This window comes from Leptinotarsa decemlineata, unplaced genomic scaffold (assembly GCF_025532065.1).
Source record: "Leptinotarsa decemlineata unplaced genomic scaffold, Ldec_3_MD MMD2_tig00002159_RagTag_RagTag, whole genome shotgun sequence".
In the NCBI taxonomy this organism is placed as follows: domain Eukaryota; kingdom Metazoa; phylum Arthropoda; class Insecta; order Coleoptera; family Chrysomelidae; genus Leptinotarsa; species Leptinotarsa decemlineata.
This window is the reverse complement of record NW_027412574.1, coordinates 7,290,400-7,307,365: the sequence shown is the minus strand read 5'-3', so window position 1 is coordinate 7,307,365 and position 16,966 is coordinate 7,290,400. Positions and strand designations below refer to the sequence as shown.

The 16,966-nt window shown below is 33.6% G+C and overlaps 1 protein-coding gene across 3 annotated transcripts in view; it reads right to left on the bottom strand.

Annotated features, from left to right (window-relative positions):
• The window catches only part of LOC111502001 (Leucine-rich pentatricopeptide repeat containing 2), a 53,973-nt gene that overhangs the window by 22,327 nt on the left and 14,680 nt on the right, over nt 1-16,966 (bottom strand). For all 3 annotated transcript variants that reach the window (XM_023155945.2, XM_074177182.1, XM_023155944.2), the window contains 6 exons: nt 13,475-13,657; nt 13,216-13,417; nt 12,410-12,622; nt 12,136-12,353; nt 4,066-4,227; nt 3,599-3,972 (listed from right to left, as the gene is read on the bottom strand). In XM_023155945.2, coding sequence (XP_023011713.2) covers nt 3,599-3,972; nt 4,066-4,227; nt 12,136-12,353; nt 12,410-12,622; nt 13,216-13,417; nt 13,475-13,657 — 1,352 coding nt within the window. The remainder of the gene's footprint in view (nt 1-3,598; nt 3,973-4,065; nt 4,228-12,135; nt 12,354-12,409; nt 12,623-13,215; nt 13,418-13,474; nt 13,658-16,966) is intronic.

Genomic DNA, 16,966 nt, shown 5'->3' with positions numbered 1-16,966 from the left:
ATGGATTGGAAACAATGGACCAATTACCTGCCCAGTTCGATTCCCAGATCTTACTCCTTTAGATTTTTTATCTGGGGATACATAAAGGATAAAGTTTTTTCAACACCAAGTACAAATATCGACCATCTCAAACAAAAAATAACAGATGCATGTATTAGTATTACTACTATTATGCTAGAAAATTGCCATAGAAATTGTCTGGACTGACAACTTATGTGCATTCAACAAAGAGGTCGTCAATTCGACCTCTTCGTTGTATTTTGATGCGTAGATTACGAATCCGAAAGAAAAAAGCGGCGCTCGCCCTTATTTATAAAGTAACGGCCCTTCAAAGTTCAGATAAGGGCAACTTTTCAGCCTTCTTTTTCACCATATAAACTTATGATGTACTGTTTGGAACCTTTGGTGTAGTAATGAATATTACTGGAGTTTTTTCCCAACACCAAATCGTTATTTTTACACCTCGACACGTGTTTCGATCACCAAGTGATCATCTTCAAGAGGAAGATAAAACTAGAAATTACTCAAAACTAAAGCTATTTATGCTATTCAGGTACATCATACAGGTAGGTAATCAGTAATACCACCCATACAAGTGTACCACCCTAAATTAATTTTACAATTGACCTTTCTATTATTTTACAATATGTCCTTATGTATGTTTAAATGTTACAGCTATATATAGAACAAATATCAGCTATATAAAATTAGTTTCACAATATTGCATATCTAAATATATTTACAATGTGTCTTTCTGTAGTAATCAGTAAACCCAACAATATTATTTCAACAAGCTATACAGTATGATATTTGGTATTGGTCCGTTATCGTTATTCATAATATTATTATATTCACTTATTTCTACACTCTCATAGGCATCTAGTTGCCTGTTGTTGTTAACTTGTCTAACTAATCTTAATGAACTGAAGTCTATGGAATGGTTTTGTTGCAAAATATGATGGGTGACTGCTGATTTTTCAGGTCTTCCATATTTTAAGTGTAGATTGCCATGTAACTTTGATTTTCCATATTGGTTTCATTTTTTCCAAAAGTTCATGATAGGATACATAGATAATTTTATTAATCTCCATAAATCAGTTACATGACATGAGATAAGTCCAATGGTAGTCATAAAGATAAGATAAATATAATAGTTTGAACCACTGATGTCTGCCGCAGTAACAGACAAAACGTTTGGTATAACAAGTTTCACCACGGCCAACCAGTACGAATTTTGTTCTCTATAAACTTGAAATGATTTCATGCGATGACTGAACTAGTGAAAAAACTTAAAAATGTGAATTTAAAAATTCGCAGTAGACTGTGTTTGAAGGTCAGATTTTGTTGAGTACCCTTACAAATGTGTAACTGTATGTCTCTGCAAAAATTTATACAGTGCTAGTCAAAAGTCCCCTCCCCCCCTCGTATCTTTTGAACGGGTATACTTATAATAATGAAATTTGGAGTGTGGAAATAAACGGATGTAGGCTTCTTAACTGGTCATAACAGGTGACGCAATAGTCATAAATGACGTCACAAGGCCACTGTGACCAAAAATTTTAAATGGGACCCTATGGCAAGTGACAGCTCGTTTGAAAGGTATTGAAAATACCTATTCAGTCATACCAATTTTGTTTGGGTTTCGGCTGATTTTGATTGATAAATTGAAGAAATACGAAAATTATAGTTTCGCATTTAATTAATAAAGATTTAAGAACCAGTTCTTATAATAAGTGTTCAAAATGTGCTCCATCTACTTCCTGGCAGTAATGCATCCTATTGCTAAACTCTTGTCGTACTCGTCCCAGTGTGTCAGCGGAAATTGCCCTACATTCTTCAACAATTCGTTGTTTCAGAATGGCAATACTGTCAGGTGCTGTAGCGTAAACCTTAGATTTCAAGTAACCCCATAGAAAAAATCTAATGGTGTAAGGTCCGGTGACCGAGCTGGCCATTCGATCGAACCTCGTCGTCCAATCCATCTACCACGATATTCTTCATCTAGGTAACGTCTTACTGCACCGTAATAGTGTGCAGGAGCACCATCTTGTTGAAACGTTATTTCCAAGTTGTCGAATTCATCTGGATTATCTTCTAGAATTTCAAGAATTAACGCCTCAATATCAGTTTGTAACATCTCCAGATACAATTCACCGGTTAAGTTAGCATTGAGAAAAAGAGGCCCAACTATGTGGTTTCCCAAAATACCTGCCCAAACATTTACTTTTTCTGGAAATTGAGTATGTTTTTCACGAAAGATGTGAGGATTTGTGTCACTCCAATACCTCACATTTTGAGTGTTAACATTTCCATTGAGAAAGAAAGTACTTTCGTCACTAAAACAAATTGTCTGTATGTAGCCTGGTTGTTGGTTCATTTTATCGGACATAGTTTCACAGAATTCTAGTCTTCGGTCGGGGTCATCATCTGAAAGTTGGTGCACCATTTTTAATTTGTATGGATGAAATTTGTTTTTAGCCAACACCCTATGTACTGTCCTTTGACTGACTTCACAGATAGACGCAACTTGGGCTGTGGAAGAAGTAGGGTTCACTACCATTTCTCCAAGTATGTCAATTTTTTTGTCATCACTAATTGTTGGTCGACCAGATCGTTTGGCATCTTGAACACTACCTGATGCTTCAAACTTCCGAAGAAGCTCCCTCAAATAAACCCTCGATATAGGGCGATCGGGGTACCTCTCATTAAACAGTCGTTCCGCTGCATGAAAATTGTTTCTACATTCACCAATTATTAAGATAGCTGCTACTTTGTCGGCTAGAGTACGTACCATTTTGCCTATGTAAACACTTAAACATCTCGTTAAACAATAGCTTAGGTAAATTTTCAAGGTATAAACACTTTTGACAAGTAGATAATTCAAACACGTCAACCTTTTTGACAATGAACCAGAGGCTTACTTTAAAATCTTTATTAATTAAATGCAAAACAATAATTTTCGTATTTCTTCAATTTATCAATCAAAATCAGCCGAAACCCAAACAAAATTGGTATGACTGAATAGGTATTTTCAATACCTTTCAAACGAGCTGTCACTTGCCATAGGGTCCCATTTAAAATTTTTGGTCACAGTGGCCTTGTGACGTCATTTATGACTATTGCGTCACCTGTTATGACCAGTTAAGAAGCCTACATCCGTTTATTTCCACCCTCCAAATTTCATTATTATAAGTATACCCGTTCCAAAGATACGAGGGGGGGAGGGGACTTTTGACTAGCACTGTATGTGTAATTGTTCAAATAGCTTAAATTGTCATCTGAAATGCCGACACACTAGAAATTAATAAAAATTAGTATGTGATAAATGTTGTCGTCTCTATAGGTTTTGTTGTGAGACTATTCTCTTTGTAGAGCCCCAAAGAGAACTTGATAAAATATGAAATGTTGGCAAAATATTGTTGTTTTTCTAGAATTCTATTAATCCAACCAACAAGTCAAAAATATATTCCAAAAATACTTAGTAACGATTCAATCTTTTATATATGACAAATAAATACAAATCTGGTTTTTCAGTTTGAAAGAAAAGAGTGCATAAGTTAAAGTTAAATTAAAAATATGCTTATTCAGTTCAACATACTTGATTTGATTTTTTGGCTGCACAATTTCTATGGCCTCCGAATATCTATTAGCCTTAACTAAAAGCGTTGCCAAATCTAATAGTTTGAAACTATCAATATTAAAGTTGGGATCCAACTTGTTGATTTCCTTGAACGTATCTAATGCAGGTTCTAGATGTCCACCATTTATGTAGCTATGCATCATAGATGATTTCATACCAAGTGTTTCAATGTATCCTGCCTCTGAAAATATTTGTCTCAGTTGTTCAGCTCTTTGAGCATTGCCCAATCTCGAATGCAGTTGGATCAACCTTCGCAACACACCTCTAGTTTCCATGTTTTTCTCTTGTAACTCCAAGAGATGGCATTCTAGTTCTTCTAGGGTCATTTCCCGCTAGAGATAGATAAGTTTATTTAGACATACGAAATCAGCAAGGGTCTGCCCACCAGGTGGCTGATTTTCATTTCATTAGAAAGACACACTTACTGGATGAGGTATATAGCTTGATTCTGGTTTTGTTTTGAAATCAACGATATCATCAATACCCCTCTGAATATCCTCAGAAATTGCAGATTCACATGTTTTCAGTATATTATGTAGGATATCTGCCGAAGTAATGGTGATCTTCAGTTTTTTCTCCTTCAACACCTGAAATTTATAGTTATAAATCAACCTATTAAATATATATATATATATATATATATATATATATATATATATATATATATATATATATATATATATATATATACAGTGTCACACATAAAGTTCGCGACTTTATTTTTTTTATAATCGATATAATGAAAATTTGTATTCGTAGTTAGTTTGTTTTTGAAAAATGAGTAGAAAAACACCCTCTTTCCTTTTGTCATGTGCTACTGTAAACCTGTTGAATTTGACATTTTTGTCGAAAATCTTAAAAAAACAGTTTTTTTTTGTTAATTTTGAAAAATTCTAAAAAAAAGTTGCTCAGTTTTCAATTTCATACCCTTGCTTGAAATTTGGACTCTCTACTGTCATTTCGACTTTTTTCCAATTTTTTTAATTTTTCGAATCTTTTGCTCTATCGATTCGCACAAAACATGATTCAAATTTCATAATTTTGATAAATACGAGACTTCATTGTCATATCTTGCCCAGAAAACACCCGCATTGGCCTGTTATCAGAAAAAGAAATGCATACACCTCCAGAAATTCGTCTTTGTTGTTGCAAAGTTCATCTAGCTTTTTCATTTCATTGTTAAAGTGATTTTGATTTTTAATGTATGGACATTATTGTGTCAGTAATTGAATAAATCTATTTCTCTTCATTCCTATTTCACCTGTATTCCTTTCTTTTGCAGATTTGTATCCCACTACCTGCAGATGAGTTAAGAGTGTGTATGAACTTTGGCTTATAAGGATGGAATTTATTTTTGTGCAAAATTCTTCTCACAGTTTCTCTGCTAACCCGTGTATATTCACTAATACTACTAGTTTTTCCGTTTTCAATAATGCTCAAACAAACATTGAGTTGTTCTTCTTCATTATGCTTTATTGAATTATGTGGTTTCTTGAAATGATTGTCCACAGAGCCAGTTAATTTGAATGTTTTCAATATCCTTCCCACGGTACTAAAGTGAATATTTCTTCCTGGATGTTGGTGATTGAGAATACAAGCAACATTTCAATATAGCACATTCTCACCACATAAAAAAACGATTTCCACTTATTCTTGTGTGGATAATATTGTACATAAAACTCATTTGTGAATTATAAATGTACGAATATCTGTACACAAAACAACTCGATTAATTAAACACAATAATTTGAAAATAAATTGATGGATGTAGCCATTACTACTTGGTAGATCATAATGAAAAGAGAAATGAAAATTTCTATGTTTTTACCACTTTTAATTGTAACTAACGTTACTGCATTTTCGTCCTATATAGACATTCTCAAACTAATACAATAAATTCTGAGTTTACAATAATTTGACATTAACCAAAACTAAAACCAAAAAATTTTATTTCGATTTTAACAGTACCTATTATTTTCTTCCCGACATGTTGCATTAGTCTTGTAATGTTTTGAATGGTTTCCGGGTTTTGCTGTGGTCTTCTTTGGTTATGATCTCCAAACGTTTCGACTGCAACTGCGGAAGTCATCTTCAGTGGCATAGTCGAAGTACCCTTCTCGACATGTCAACTGAAACTGAAGCTTCTATTTCTGCCGTGTCATTTATAGTGCTGGTTTTTGGCGCACTTTCTGTAATGGCGGGTTCACAAGTACTTCCCGCGCGATTTGGTTGACTTGGCTTCGTTTTGGCGCTTTTCAAAGCTGGGTGCCAGATTTTTGGTAGAGATGTTCTCTCTTCTTTTTGTTTGTGTATTTCTATGGCTTGTAAATGCATTCTTGTTGAATAATGACTCGAAGTTGCTAGCCTCTCGGTATTTTCGAACAGGATCTTGTGTTCCCCGTCGGACAGTGCATGTTATGCGACTGCAGACTTCTCGGTTTGTCCCAATCGGCAACACCGCTTTTGCTCGAGTAGGCGGGTACCAATGCTTCATTTCGTCTGACCAATATAGACTTCACCATAGTTACACGGAATCCCGTAAACTCCCGCCGATTTGAGTGGATCTCTGCTCTTTTGCTGATCATAGATACTCAGATATATTCTTAGTTGGTTTGAAGATGGTGTTAATCTTCTTCTTTAGAATTTTCCCGATTCGGTTGGTGACACCTTCTATGTATGGCAGATAGACAGTGCCTTGGGATTGATCTTCACTGATATTTCTCTTCTTTTTTTTGGACGTGTACTGTGGATTATGTCTTTTCTGTCGTATCCGTTCGCTTGTAATGCCGGGTCCAGACCAAGCAGACAAAACAACGACAAGACAAGAACATTCATGTTTCGCGACAAAGTGGCGACAAATCCGATACATTTCTGCAACATTTTTGTCTTATTTGGGTTTTGTTTCCAAATTCTGAGACTGTTGCAAGTCCCGTCGCCAGTCGGTAAAGATCAAAAGGTCTCTGTTTTGTCTACATATTTTACGACAAGTCGGCGCAGTGTGGACGGTGCGCGCTGACAAAAGATATGGACTGCTTTGATACTTTTGAAAGATACATGAGGCTGTGGTAGGAATCGCCTGTTGATAGAAATCTTAAAGTTATTGCTAACCTTTCTGTTACACTTATAGCATTTCTGTAGTTAGTATGTCTTTTGGCAACTGCAGGACCAAGAAGGCATATCAGATTCTCGAAATCCTCGGTGGACATTCTTAGAAAATTCTTAAAACTTGAACGAATCTCACCACTTAGTCCAATATCATCCTCACGTAACTGAACTAACGATTCATTAATGGAATAACTTCCTCGCTTTTTTAAGCTTGACGGTATGTTCCTTCAAAGCCGGTTCCTTGGATAGTGCCAACTTTACCATTTGTTTTAAATTTACTGATGATTTTGAAGCGTCTTCTTCAAATAAACGGGCCATGATTTTTGAGTCATTTATGCCAATAACAAAGATATCTCTCATAACTGTTCCAAGTTCGTCACCAAACTGACAATTTGAAGCTAATTTCTTTATTTTAGCTTCCCAGTCCGCAACACTTTCACGAGTTTCGCGGCTTGCTGTGTAAAGTTTTAGCCGTTCAGCAAATAACGATTTAACTGGAGCCAAATGTTCTGATAACAATTTGCATAAATCTTCGAAAGGTTTATCTTCTGGAAGGTTTGGAACACACAAGTTCCTAACTAATATATAACATTTTTCGGAAAGCGTATTCAAGAGAATAGCCTTTTTACGTTTTTCTTCCGTAATGTTATTAGGAATGAAAAATTGCTTTAATCTTTCGAGGAAAACCGAAAAGTCAGAGTTTTCATGATTAAAGGTACTAAGCGAACCTAAAAGTCCCACTATTTCGGTAGTTGTCGTCTCTGGCATTTTGTTCACTGCGTTTTTTGGTTACGATAAGAATCCTCATCGCCAATGTTTTAGATCACTATTAATTTGAATAGGGCCAAAATATTAATACAACCAACTCAATCTCAAGCTGTTTTATTTCACACTGCGGCTCGGGAAACGATGCCTTATACAAAAAACATACTTTTTACAATCTAAAATATACCCAGTGTTCTAAATAACTTAATATCTAACAAACCAATGTGAAGTTGAGATTCAGAGTTTTGTCAGAGTTGAGGGAAAGGTAGTTACTCTTATTCCACATCCGGATGAGTTCATCAGAATCTATCATAAGGTCTCCTAATGACCGACTGTTTGTGTCACAATGTATTATTGATACATCGTCAGCATAACCAAAAGGGTGAATAGAGGTACTTAGGCTCTGTATATTGAACATCATATCATTGACATAAATAATAAAAAGAATAGGACCTAGTACAGATCCTTGTAGTACTCCGTGCTCCATGGCTACAAAATCGGATACTTCATTTTCCCAGTGTACTCTGGCTTTCCTAATTACAAGGTATGACTTAAATAAATTCAGCTGTCCACCTCTAATCCCGTAGTATTCAAGTTTTCCAGCCATAAACTTATGATTTACCGTATCGAAGGCACATGAAAGGTCATAGAACTTCGCGTTACAGTATTCTTGTGTTTCGAAAGATTCAATACTTTATCACAAACATCATCTTCCGAATTTCTTATAATTAAACTTGCAGGCCTAGGTTTCCCAAATAATCTATTGAACTGGGTGAAATCATATATGGAAAACCGTAGTCTAATAGTTAGCTGCAATGGAATTTTATCAAGTCCCAAAGATGTAAAACTAGGAGTGCCTCAAGGTTCTGTCCTGGGACCATTGTTGTTCCTCAATTTCATAAATGACCTGTCTGAATTCTTTTCTGAGTGTCACATAACCATGTTTGCGGATGACACTGCAATTACTGTGGCCGACAAAAACGAAGTTGAGTTGTCAGACAAAATAAATAAAATAATAGATAAATTCAGTGCTTGGTGTCAACGTAACAAACTTATTCTGAATAAATCTAAATCTGTTTCAATGAAATCATTTATTAGGAAAAATTTCAGCAGTGACTCTTCCACAATAAATGGTATTCGATCTTCCAGCGAAGTCTTGTTTTTAGGAACGTCTTTAGACGAAAATTTGACCTGGAGCGGTCATATTCAGAAGGTCTGCAACAAACTCAATTCCGCATATTACTCAATCAAACAATTGAAAAACACTCTAGATAATTTTGGATTGATGAATGTCTATTTTTCTATGGCTTATTCTCACATCAGCTTTAATATCATTTCTTGGGGATGTGCAAGGGGATTTCCACGAGTTTTTGTTGCTCAGAAAAGATTGCTGAGACTAATTTTTAATATAGATTTTCAAGATAGTTGTAGACCAATTTTCTTAAGAGAGGGCCTATTGACGGCACCTTCTTTATTTATCTTGAAGTGTGTCACTTTTGCCCGTAACAATATAACTGAATTTGTCACAAATGCGGATATACATGGTACAGACACCTGTCATGGGAAACTGTTAAGAACCCCCTCACACAAAACGGCTCACTTTAGATGCTCCCCACTATTTAATACAACAAACTGTTATAATAACTTGCCGGCATCTATTAGGAAAATCGAGTCAGATAAACTTTTTAAAATTGAGGTGAAGAAACTTCTCTTACAGAAGTGTTACTACAGTCTTGAGGAATTCTTGCACGACACTTTTTCATGACATTTTGAGAGTATTTGCTAGAGCTTCTCCGATTTTTTATATAATACTTCTATGTTGTGAAAGTTTGTGGACGTGAACCATATTTATTGTTTTAGTATTGTTCAACTTCTGTAGTTTTATTTTTGTTTTTTAATTATGACTTAGCACAAGTACTCAATGTACCAAAGTGTCAAATAAATAAATAAATAAATAAATCACTTAGGGCAGTAACTGTGGATTTTCCAGATCGATAACCGTACTGAAAGTTGGTAAGTAACTCATTTTTTTCAAAGAATTCCACTAGTCTAATTTTTAATACTATCTCGAAAATGTTTGCTAGGATGGGTATTATAGAGATGGGACGATAGCTATTAGCATCATTATGGTTACCTTTTTTAAATATTGGAGATATCTGGGAAAGTTTGAAAACTTCCGGAAAGGTGTTATGAGCAATACAAAAATTAATTAGATGATAAAATCACTGACCAGTTTTATAATTTTACTGTTCAATTCAAACACATCTTTGGCAGACGAGGTTTTTAGACCCTTTATGATGTTATCAATCTCATTTTTCAGTTGTAGGATACAAGAAGACAGATTTGTCTATAGTTGGTGCCAATTTGAGATACCTGTAGAAATCTGATGTAATGTATGAAGTAAATGTATAATATGAAAGACATAAAGACAGTAATATAAAGAGAACTAACAAATCAAATGAGATAAATAGATCAGAACATACAATACAGTTATCAGTCTGTTAGATTATTCGAGACCTAAAAATCCAAATTCAGGACTATATTAAGTTAGTGATGGAGTTTGTAAGTGAATTGCATAAACATATTTTGAATAGTCAAACTCGTAAAGTTTTTTCTGAGGGGCTTCTCACCGGCCATGACTCAGTCCGGCAGCTGTGTGTATAAGATGTGTGCATGTCGGATGATGCATTGAATATTTTGCAGAGGAAATTTCAATTCTCAATGACTGTCAGAGCAATTGATTGCATCCATGGGGAGATTCGAAAGCCAAAATTGCATGGAGGTGAATACGTTAATCAAAATGGATTACAGACTATGGATTTGCAAATAAAATGTGATGCTAATTAAGATAATACATAAGGGGTTGCTAAGTGTCCTTGATCAGTGCAAAACTCCAGAATGGGGTATTGGTTTTGGAATGGAACCCTGGTTAATGACACTTTTTGAAGTCCCCATCAACACCATATGAACTCTGGTTATATGGTTTATAAACTCTGTTTGTATGATGTTGATGGGTAAATATTGCAGTGACTCAAGAGTTAGAGTCAATCATTATTATTATTCTTATACCATCGCAGTTACATCGGGTGTTTCACAAGGTTTACATTTGGGACCACTGTTGTTTAACCTTTTTATCAACGATGTAATCAGCTGTTACCATGAAAGCAAAGCTTTTCTGTTTGACGACGATTTAAAATGTTTTAAAATAACTGAATGTGAAGCCGATACGTTGTGTCTACAAAACGATATAGATTGCCTATCTAACTGGTGTTTGCAAAATTTATCTAACGGGCAGCACCCAACTGCTGGTATGTGTTTGAATGCATCCAAATGCAAAATTCTTCGTTTTCATCGAACACATCACCCAATCACTTTCGAATCATATATAAAAAAATGGATGTTTGTTGGTTGGTTGGTTGGTAAGTGATAAACTTCTACATCGCTCAACCGATCGTGATGAAACTTGACATGTATAAGTAATTTTTCATAGAGAAGGTTTTTAGTCTATCAGTTTTTCTGTAACTGGCCACTAGATTGCGCTGTAGAACAATTTTTTGAAAGGACTGTTCTATAACGCTGCACACGCCTAAGTTTGTTGATTCTGATTCTGTCAAAACACTGGAACAGCAGCGATACAGCAATATAGTACTAGTATAGTATAAATAATCTGACCTCACATTCTGTTATTGAAACAGGAGATCTAGGTGTGATCCTAGACTCCACACTTAGCTATAAATCACACATTTCCGCTCTAATTAAAAAATATATGAAGATGCTTGGCTTTACAAAGAGAACTACCTGTGATTTCACCAACATCACTGCTATTAAATCTCTTTATTCTTCTTTGGCTAGATTTCATCTCGATTAATGTTCTACAGTTTGGGTCCCTCATTACGTTACACAAAAAGTGAAAATCGAGGCCGTAGAGCACAATTTCCTGCAATATATTGCCTTCAAGATGTATACTAATACTATACTGCATTGGAATGCATTTTCAATATACTTTCTCTTGAGGCTCGCAGAAAATATAGAGATTTAATACTTCTATTCAAAATTATCAATGGACTGAGTATCAGCCCCGAGCTTCTCTCAGCTAGAGAGGTGTAAAAGTTTTACTTTTCTTTTAACAGCTTTACTCCCAGAACTCTTCGACTGGCTAACTCTTTGAATAACATTCAAATCTTGAATATATTAGTTTCCCGCTTTAAAAACTATATTTTTCACCTAGCCATCTAGGTATTGCGTTGTTATATTGTGTCTGGTGTTACTTGCTTGTAAGAATTATATTAATTCATATTGTTATACATTTTAATTTTTCTTAAATAATCTACTTATTATCTTACTTTGAAATTATATTATTCTTATAATTTACTTTTAATCCACTGTATTGCATCAAGTACTACATAGCACTGTACTACTTATATCTGAATTGGGCTTGCCCATGTATATACATAAATAAATAAATAAATATGTGATTGACAGCATTATCAATAAAACTTTAAGATTCACACTTAAGTTATAAATCAGTGTTGTTTCTGTGATTGTCTCACTCATATCTTTTGGAAATAAATATTGATATGAACAAGAGCGAAGAGAGTTAGTAGCATGCTGTCAGATACTTTTACCTCTAGTAATCTATTGTAGGCCTCAAAATCTTCAGTATTCTCGCAATATTTCAAAGAACTAACAAGAAAGTCTCCAACCAGATCATTCCTCTCTTTATATGATTCACAATACTTTTGTAAAAGTGTTACAGTTGAACTAGCATCTTCAAATTCACTCCAAGAAGTCAGAATTTGTTTGAAAAGTATGTCTCCTCCAATGTCCACTTTGTAAAAATTACCTAAAAATGGAAAATTTCCTCACGAAAAATAATTTCAGCAAAGATTATATACTTACACAAATTTGCAGCATCTTTCACTTTTCCATATTGTAATAAGACCAACAAAACTGAAGTTAATAGCTGCTTGACAGAAAACCCCAAATTTACTAGTTTTTGAATCAGATGTTTAGCATTATCCAGATTACAGAAGGGCAAAACATAGTATTCCAAAGTATCAGAATCTGGTCTAACATTCATTTTAATCATATTTTGGATAACCTCTAAAACACCTGAAATGAAATGAGGAATTTATTTTCAAATGAAGTGATAGAATAATATATAGAATTTAATAAAAATAACAATGAAACAATCGTCAATGTGACGCAGATTGAAAAACCAGTGTCAACAAAAAATAGTACTTCAACAAATATATAATTATTCTTGATGAGTAGAATTCGGAACCTCTGGCGTGAAATGAATCTATTGATTAATCATCTCCTGGTGATGCTAACGGATGGTTAGCGAAACGCGCGACGAGAGACACCTCAAAGAGGGTATTATATATAGAGGTAAGCACAAAAAGCTAATTACAATCTAGAAAACTCACAATTATCTAAAACTAATCATAGGAGTTATAAAGCTTCATATCCTTTTTGTAACATATATTAATATTAAAACACTGAAAATAAAGAAAAACTGATTTAATTTGACTATTTTTTCAACTTAAATTTTCTTATATCAAACCACCATGTTATTTTCAATTTGTTTTATTGACATATACCCATTGCAGGTGGTGCAATTCTAGATTTCCAAATTTTATTGAAAAAACTTCAGCCTTTTCTTAGTTGAATACAATAAATATAGTTGATAAAATAAAACTCACCACATTCCCCTTTGACTTGATGAGCAATCACAAGAAGTGGCCAAAAAAAGTGTGGCCTCAATTCGTTTATATTTTTCAACAAACTCCAAGCCACATCTACATACTTATTTCTCAAAGCAAATTCTGTTAATCTTTCAAAAGCAAATTGATTCATTCCTTTGTCACGTAAATATTTTGTTAAAGATATAACTTCATCCGCCTCCTGTAAGTTTATGCTTGAAAAAAGATAAAATAAAAAATCATATATTTCTTTACTTACAATATTACAAAGCAGCATCTCTTCAAGAATAAAAATTCCATAATTGTCTTCCATTGAATCTGATATAAAATTTTCGTAAATTTTCATGGCATTTTTTGCTTTATGATTATGAACAAGATGAATACATACATCTTTGAGATGTTTTGTGAATTCTCTAGACATTGTATCATATAGGGTATTCATCTGAAATAAATTGAAATTATGTACATAAGGCCACACAATTTGGAAAGTAATAACCCAACTCGATTAATGATGTTACTTGATGTCATCAGTGAAATAAAAATATTCCCTCAGATTTTCAAATGGATATTTTCATAAGTGTATTAAATTTTACTTCAATTTTAATACTGAACCTTAAATATATAAAACAAAATTCAAAAACGGGTAAATAAATTTTAGTTAGACTTTAATTTTACAAATACAATGAAATATGTCAAATTGGCCCCTCAGTTGACATTTGCTGCTGCCTTGAATAGCAATAGCCTTCAAATTTCTCATATCTACCATGGCTCTTGTGTTGATCTTACTCAATCCGTATCATTTCAAATGATACGTATATGTATGATATGTATATTTAACTTTTTATTTGTTCCACTTTCTCTGTCACTTCCGACAACTGTCTTATCCTCAAACTTCAAAGTACACTAGGAATTTGATAAAGTTATATCAATATTTTTTTCGTATATTTTATCGTGTATATAAATTGAAAAACATAAGAATTATTCTCACCTAAAACCAACAACTTCCACATCATCTGACGTTTTTAGAGCTCAGAAAAAGGTTGTTCGATTTTTTGGTTGGTGTCTCAAAATAAGCAATCTGTGAGAACTATTAAAAAAATTAATACATTGAATCTTCCTTCTATATATATTATGGAGCTATCTATGTTTTCCAAAAAAAAAGTCACATTTTGAACTTAAAAATCTTTATTATTCGAGATTATCTAGGCAAATGATAAATTATCATATACCGCATGCTAAACATAATGTAACTGATAAATCACCGAATATACTGGGACTGAAAATATTTGACCTGAGTGCAGACATGTTCTAATGTTCAGATTTTCAAGAAAAAAACCAAGACTTTTCTGCCACAAAACTATTTTTATTACTTGTTTGTTAACCAGCTGTCACACCCCTACGAACGACAACCCTCAGAAGTCGAAATTTGTGGGAACTAAGGATTCACAAGGTCTTACCTTTAAACGTGTGATTCCTAATCACTACTGTAGGTAATAACAGATGTACTCAACTTAATTGAGTACCTGAATTTAGTTTACATGTGACAATGTGGGTACGCTAATTTGAAAACTAGTGAGAAAACTAGATCGATTTGATCATTCACCATGTCACATCCGTAATGCTTATGAATTTCCAAGGAATGCAGATAATTGAGTTTCCAACCCTTACTTGCATAGTGCAACATTTCCGTATCGTTTAGATTCTGGAACTCTTGGTTACATTCCGAGGAATATTTTGAAAACGTCGAGTCATGTTCACTCAGTCTGAAGGACCTTTCAAGTTCAGCATATCGTTTTGAGGAATTTTGGCCACATTGTCCCACATAAACACTATTACAGTTCGGATACTCAAACCCATAAACTCCAGATTTCTATATCTTGTTCAATTTATTTTTGGCATAAAGAAGGAAATTCCACTGGCATGTGGTCCATATTGTCTTTTCCAAAATATGTTAAGAGTTACAAATTTCTTAATTTCTGATTGTTTGATCTGGGGGTATATTGATCTGTACGTAAATTTGAGGCTTAGTTTTCTGACCACCTTCTGGATTGTGTCTGCGTTGAAAGCATTATTATGTCCTATCTGTATAATTATTTTAATTTCCCTATCTAGATTGTTAGCAGATAAAGTCAACAAGAATGCTCTATGCAACATTGAATTGTAGGCTGCTAATTTATAACTGTCAGATGGAACGATCATGTGGGGTTGAAATGTCTGTAAAGTACATTGAACGCCAATTTATTATGATTATGTGTAATGGTCAGGTCGAAATTTACTATAGTTGTCTCCAAGCTGTTTATATATATATATATATATATATATATATATATATATATATATATATATATATATATATATATATATATATATGTATATATATATATATATATATATATATATATATGTATATATATATATATATATATGTATATATATATATATATATATATATATGGAATATATATATATATATATATGGAATATATATATATATATATATATATATATTCCATATATATATATATATATATATATATATATATATATATATATTCCATATATATATATATATATATATATATATATATATATATATATGTAAACGGTCATTTGTCAGCCCGTAGAATATACGATGTGAACTCTGGTCAGCCCTCGGAAACGTCGGTCGTCCCGGTTTCGGGCTCACCAACGTTTCCCACTGTATATAGTGTTTTTTGGACATGTTATTATGTGAAATGACGTTTAGCAAATTTTCGGTTGGGCCGACCATTACACCATATACACATAGCTGATACACCACCTACTTTCACAAAACTTCGCCAGGAGGCGTGGCTGTGTAATTGTATACACCTGATGTGAATAGTGTCTTTGTGAGCCCAGGTTTATACGAACACTTTCAATGGATAGCATGTTGGTCAGCCCACAATCGGGCAACGCTGCACTTGCATTTCATGATTCTAACTAGATTGTCGTGATGCAGAAATTCGATAATAGAAATGGAAAATTTTTTGAGAGATGTAGAATTTTATGAAAAAGTTCCTGTTTTGTATGTTTTTTGTACAAGCGTTCGTGTGCGTGCATCACCCTATATCTATACAAACAATTTAGATCAGGAATTGTTTCGCATATAAAAGTTTCATCAGAGCTTCGTAACATATTCACTTATAGAAAAATGCTTGATCTGAACTCATACTTTCCCACATTCGACTACTTACCCGAAATCAGCTTTTTCGGATAACGGTGTCGAGTACGGAAATGTACTGTTTCCGTTCTAGTTAGGATAATAATAATATAATTACTAACAGTGCGTTATTCCATTTAGCTTGTCGAAGCAATTTTAACCTCTGCACTATCTTAGATACAAAAATTTGAATATGTTATAAGTTGAAAATATCAATATAGTGTTCGGAATCACACGTTAAAAATGTAAGACCTCGTTAATCTATAGCTAGTACAAGTTTATACTTCTGAGGGTTGTCGTTCGTAGGGGTGCGACAGACATATTTTAAACCGTTTCCTGTTTGTATTTTCAAATGTAGATTTTCAAATTCTAATTATTTGGCATGGACGCCTCAACAGAAATCGCGTTGTGTAAATCAATTTTAGACATTAAGCAGGAAACTTCGGATTTGACTTTGAAATTGTAGATTTGAAAACCTGACTGCACAAAAATAATCGAAGTGTGACTGAGTAGAAATGAGTAGATGAAAAATGACATTTTTTTCACAAACGAAAAATCTAAAATGTGATG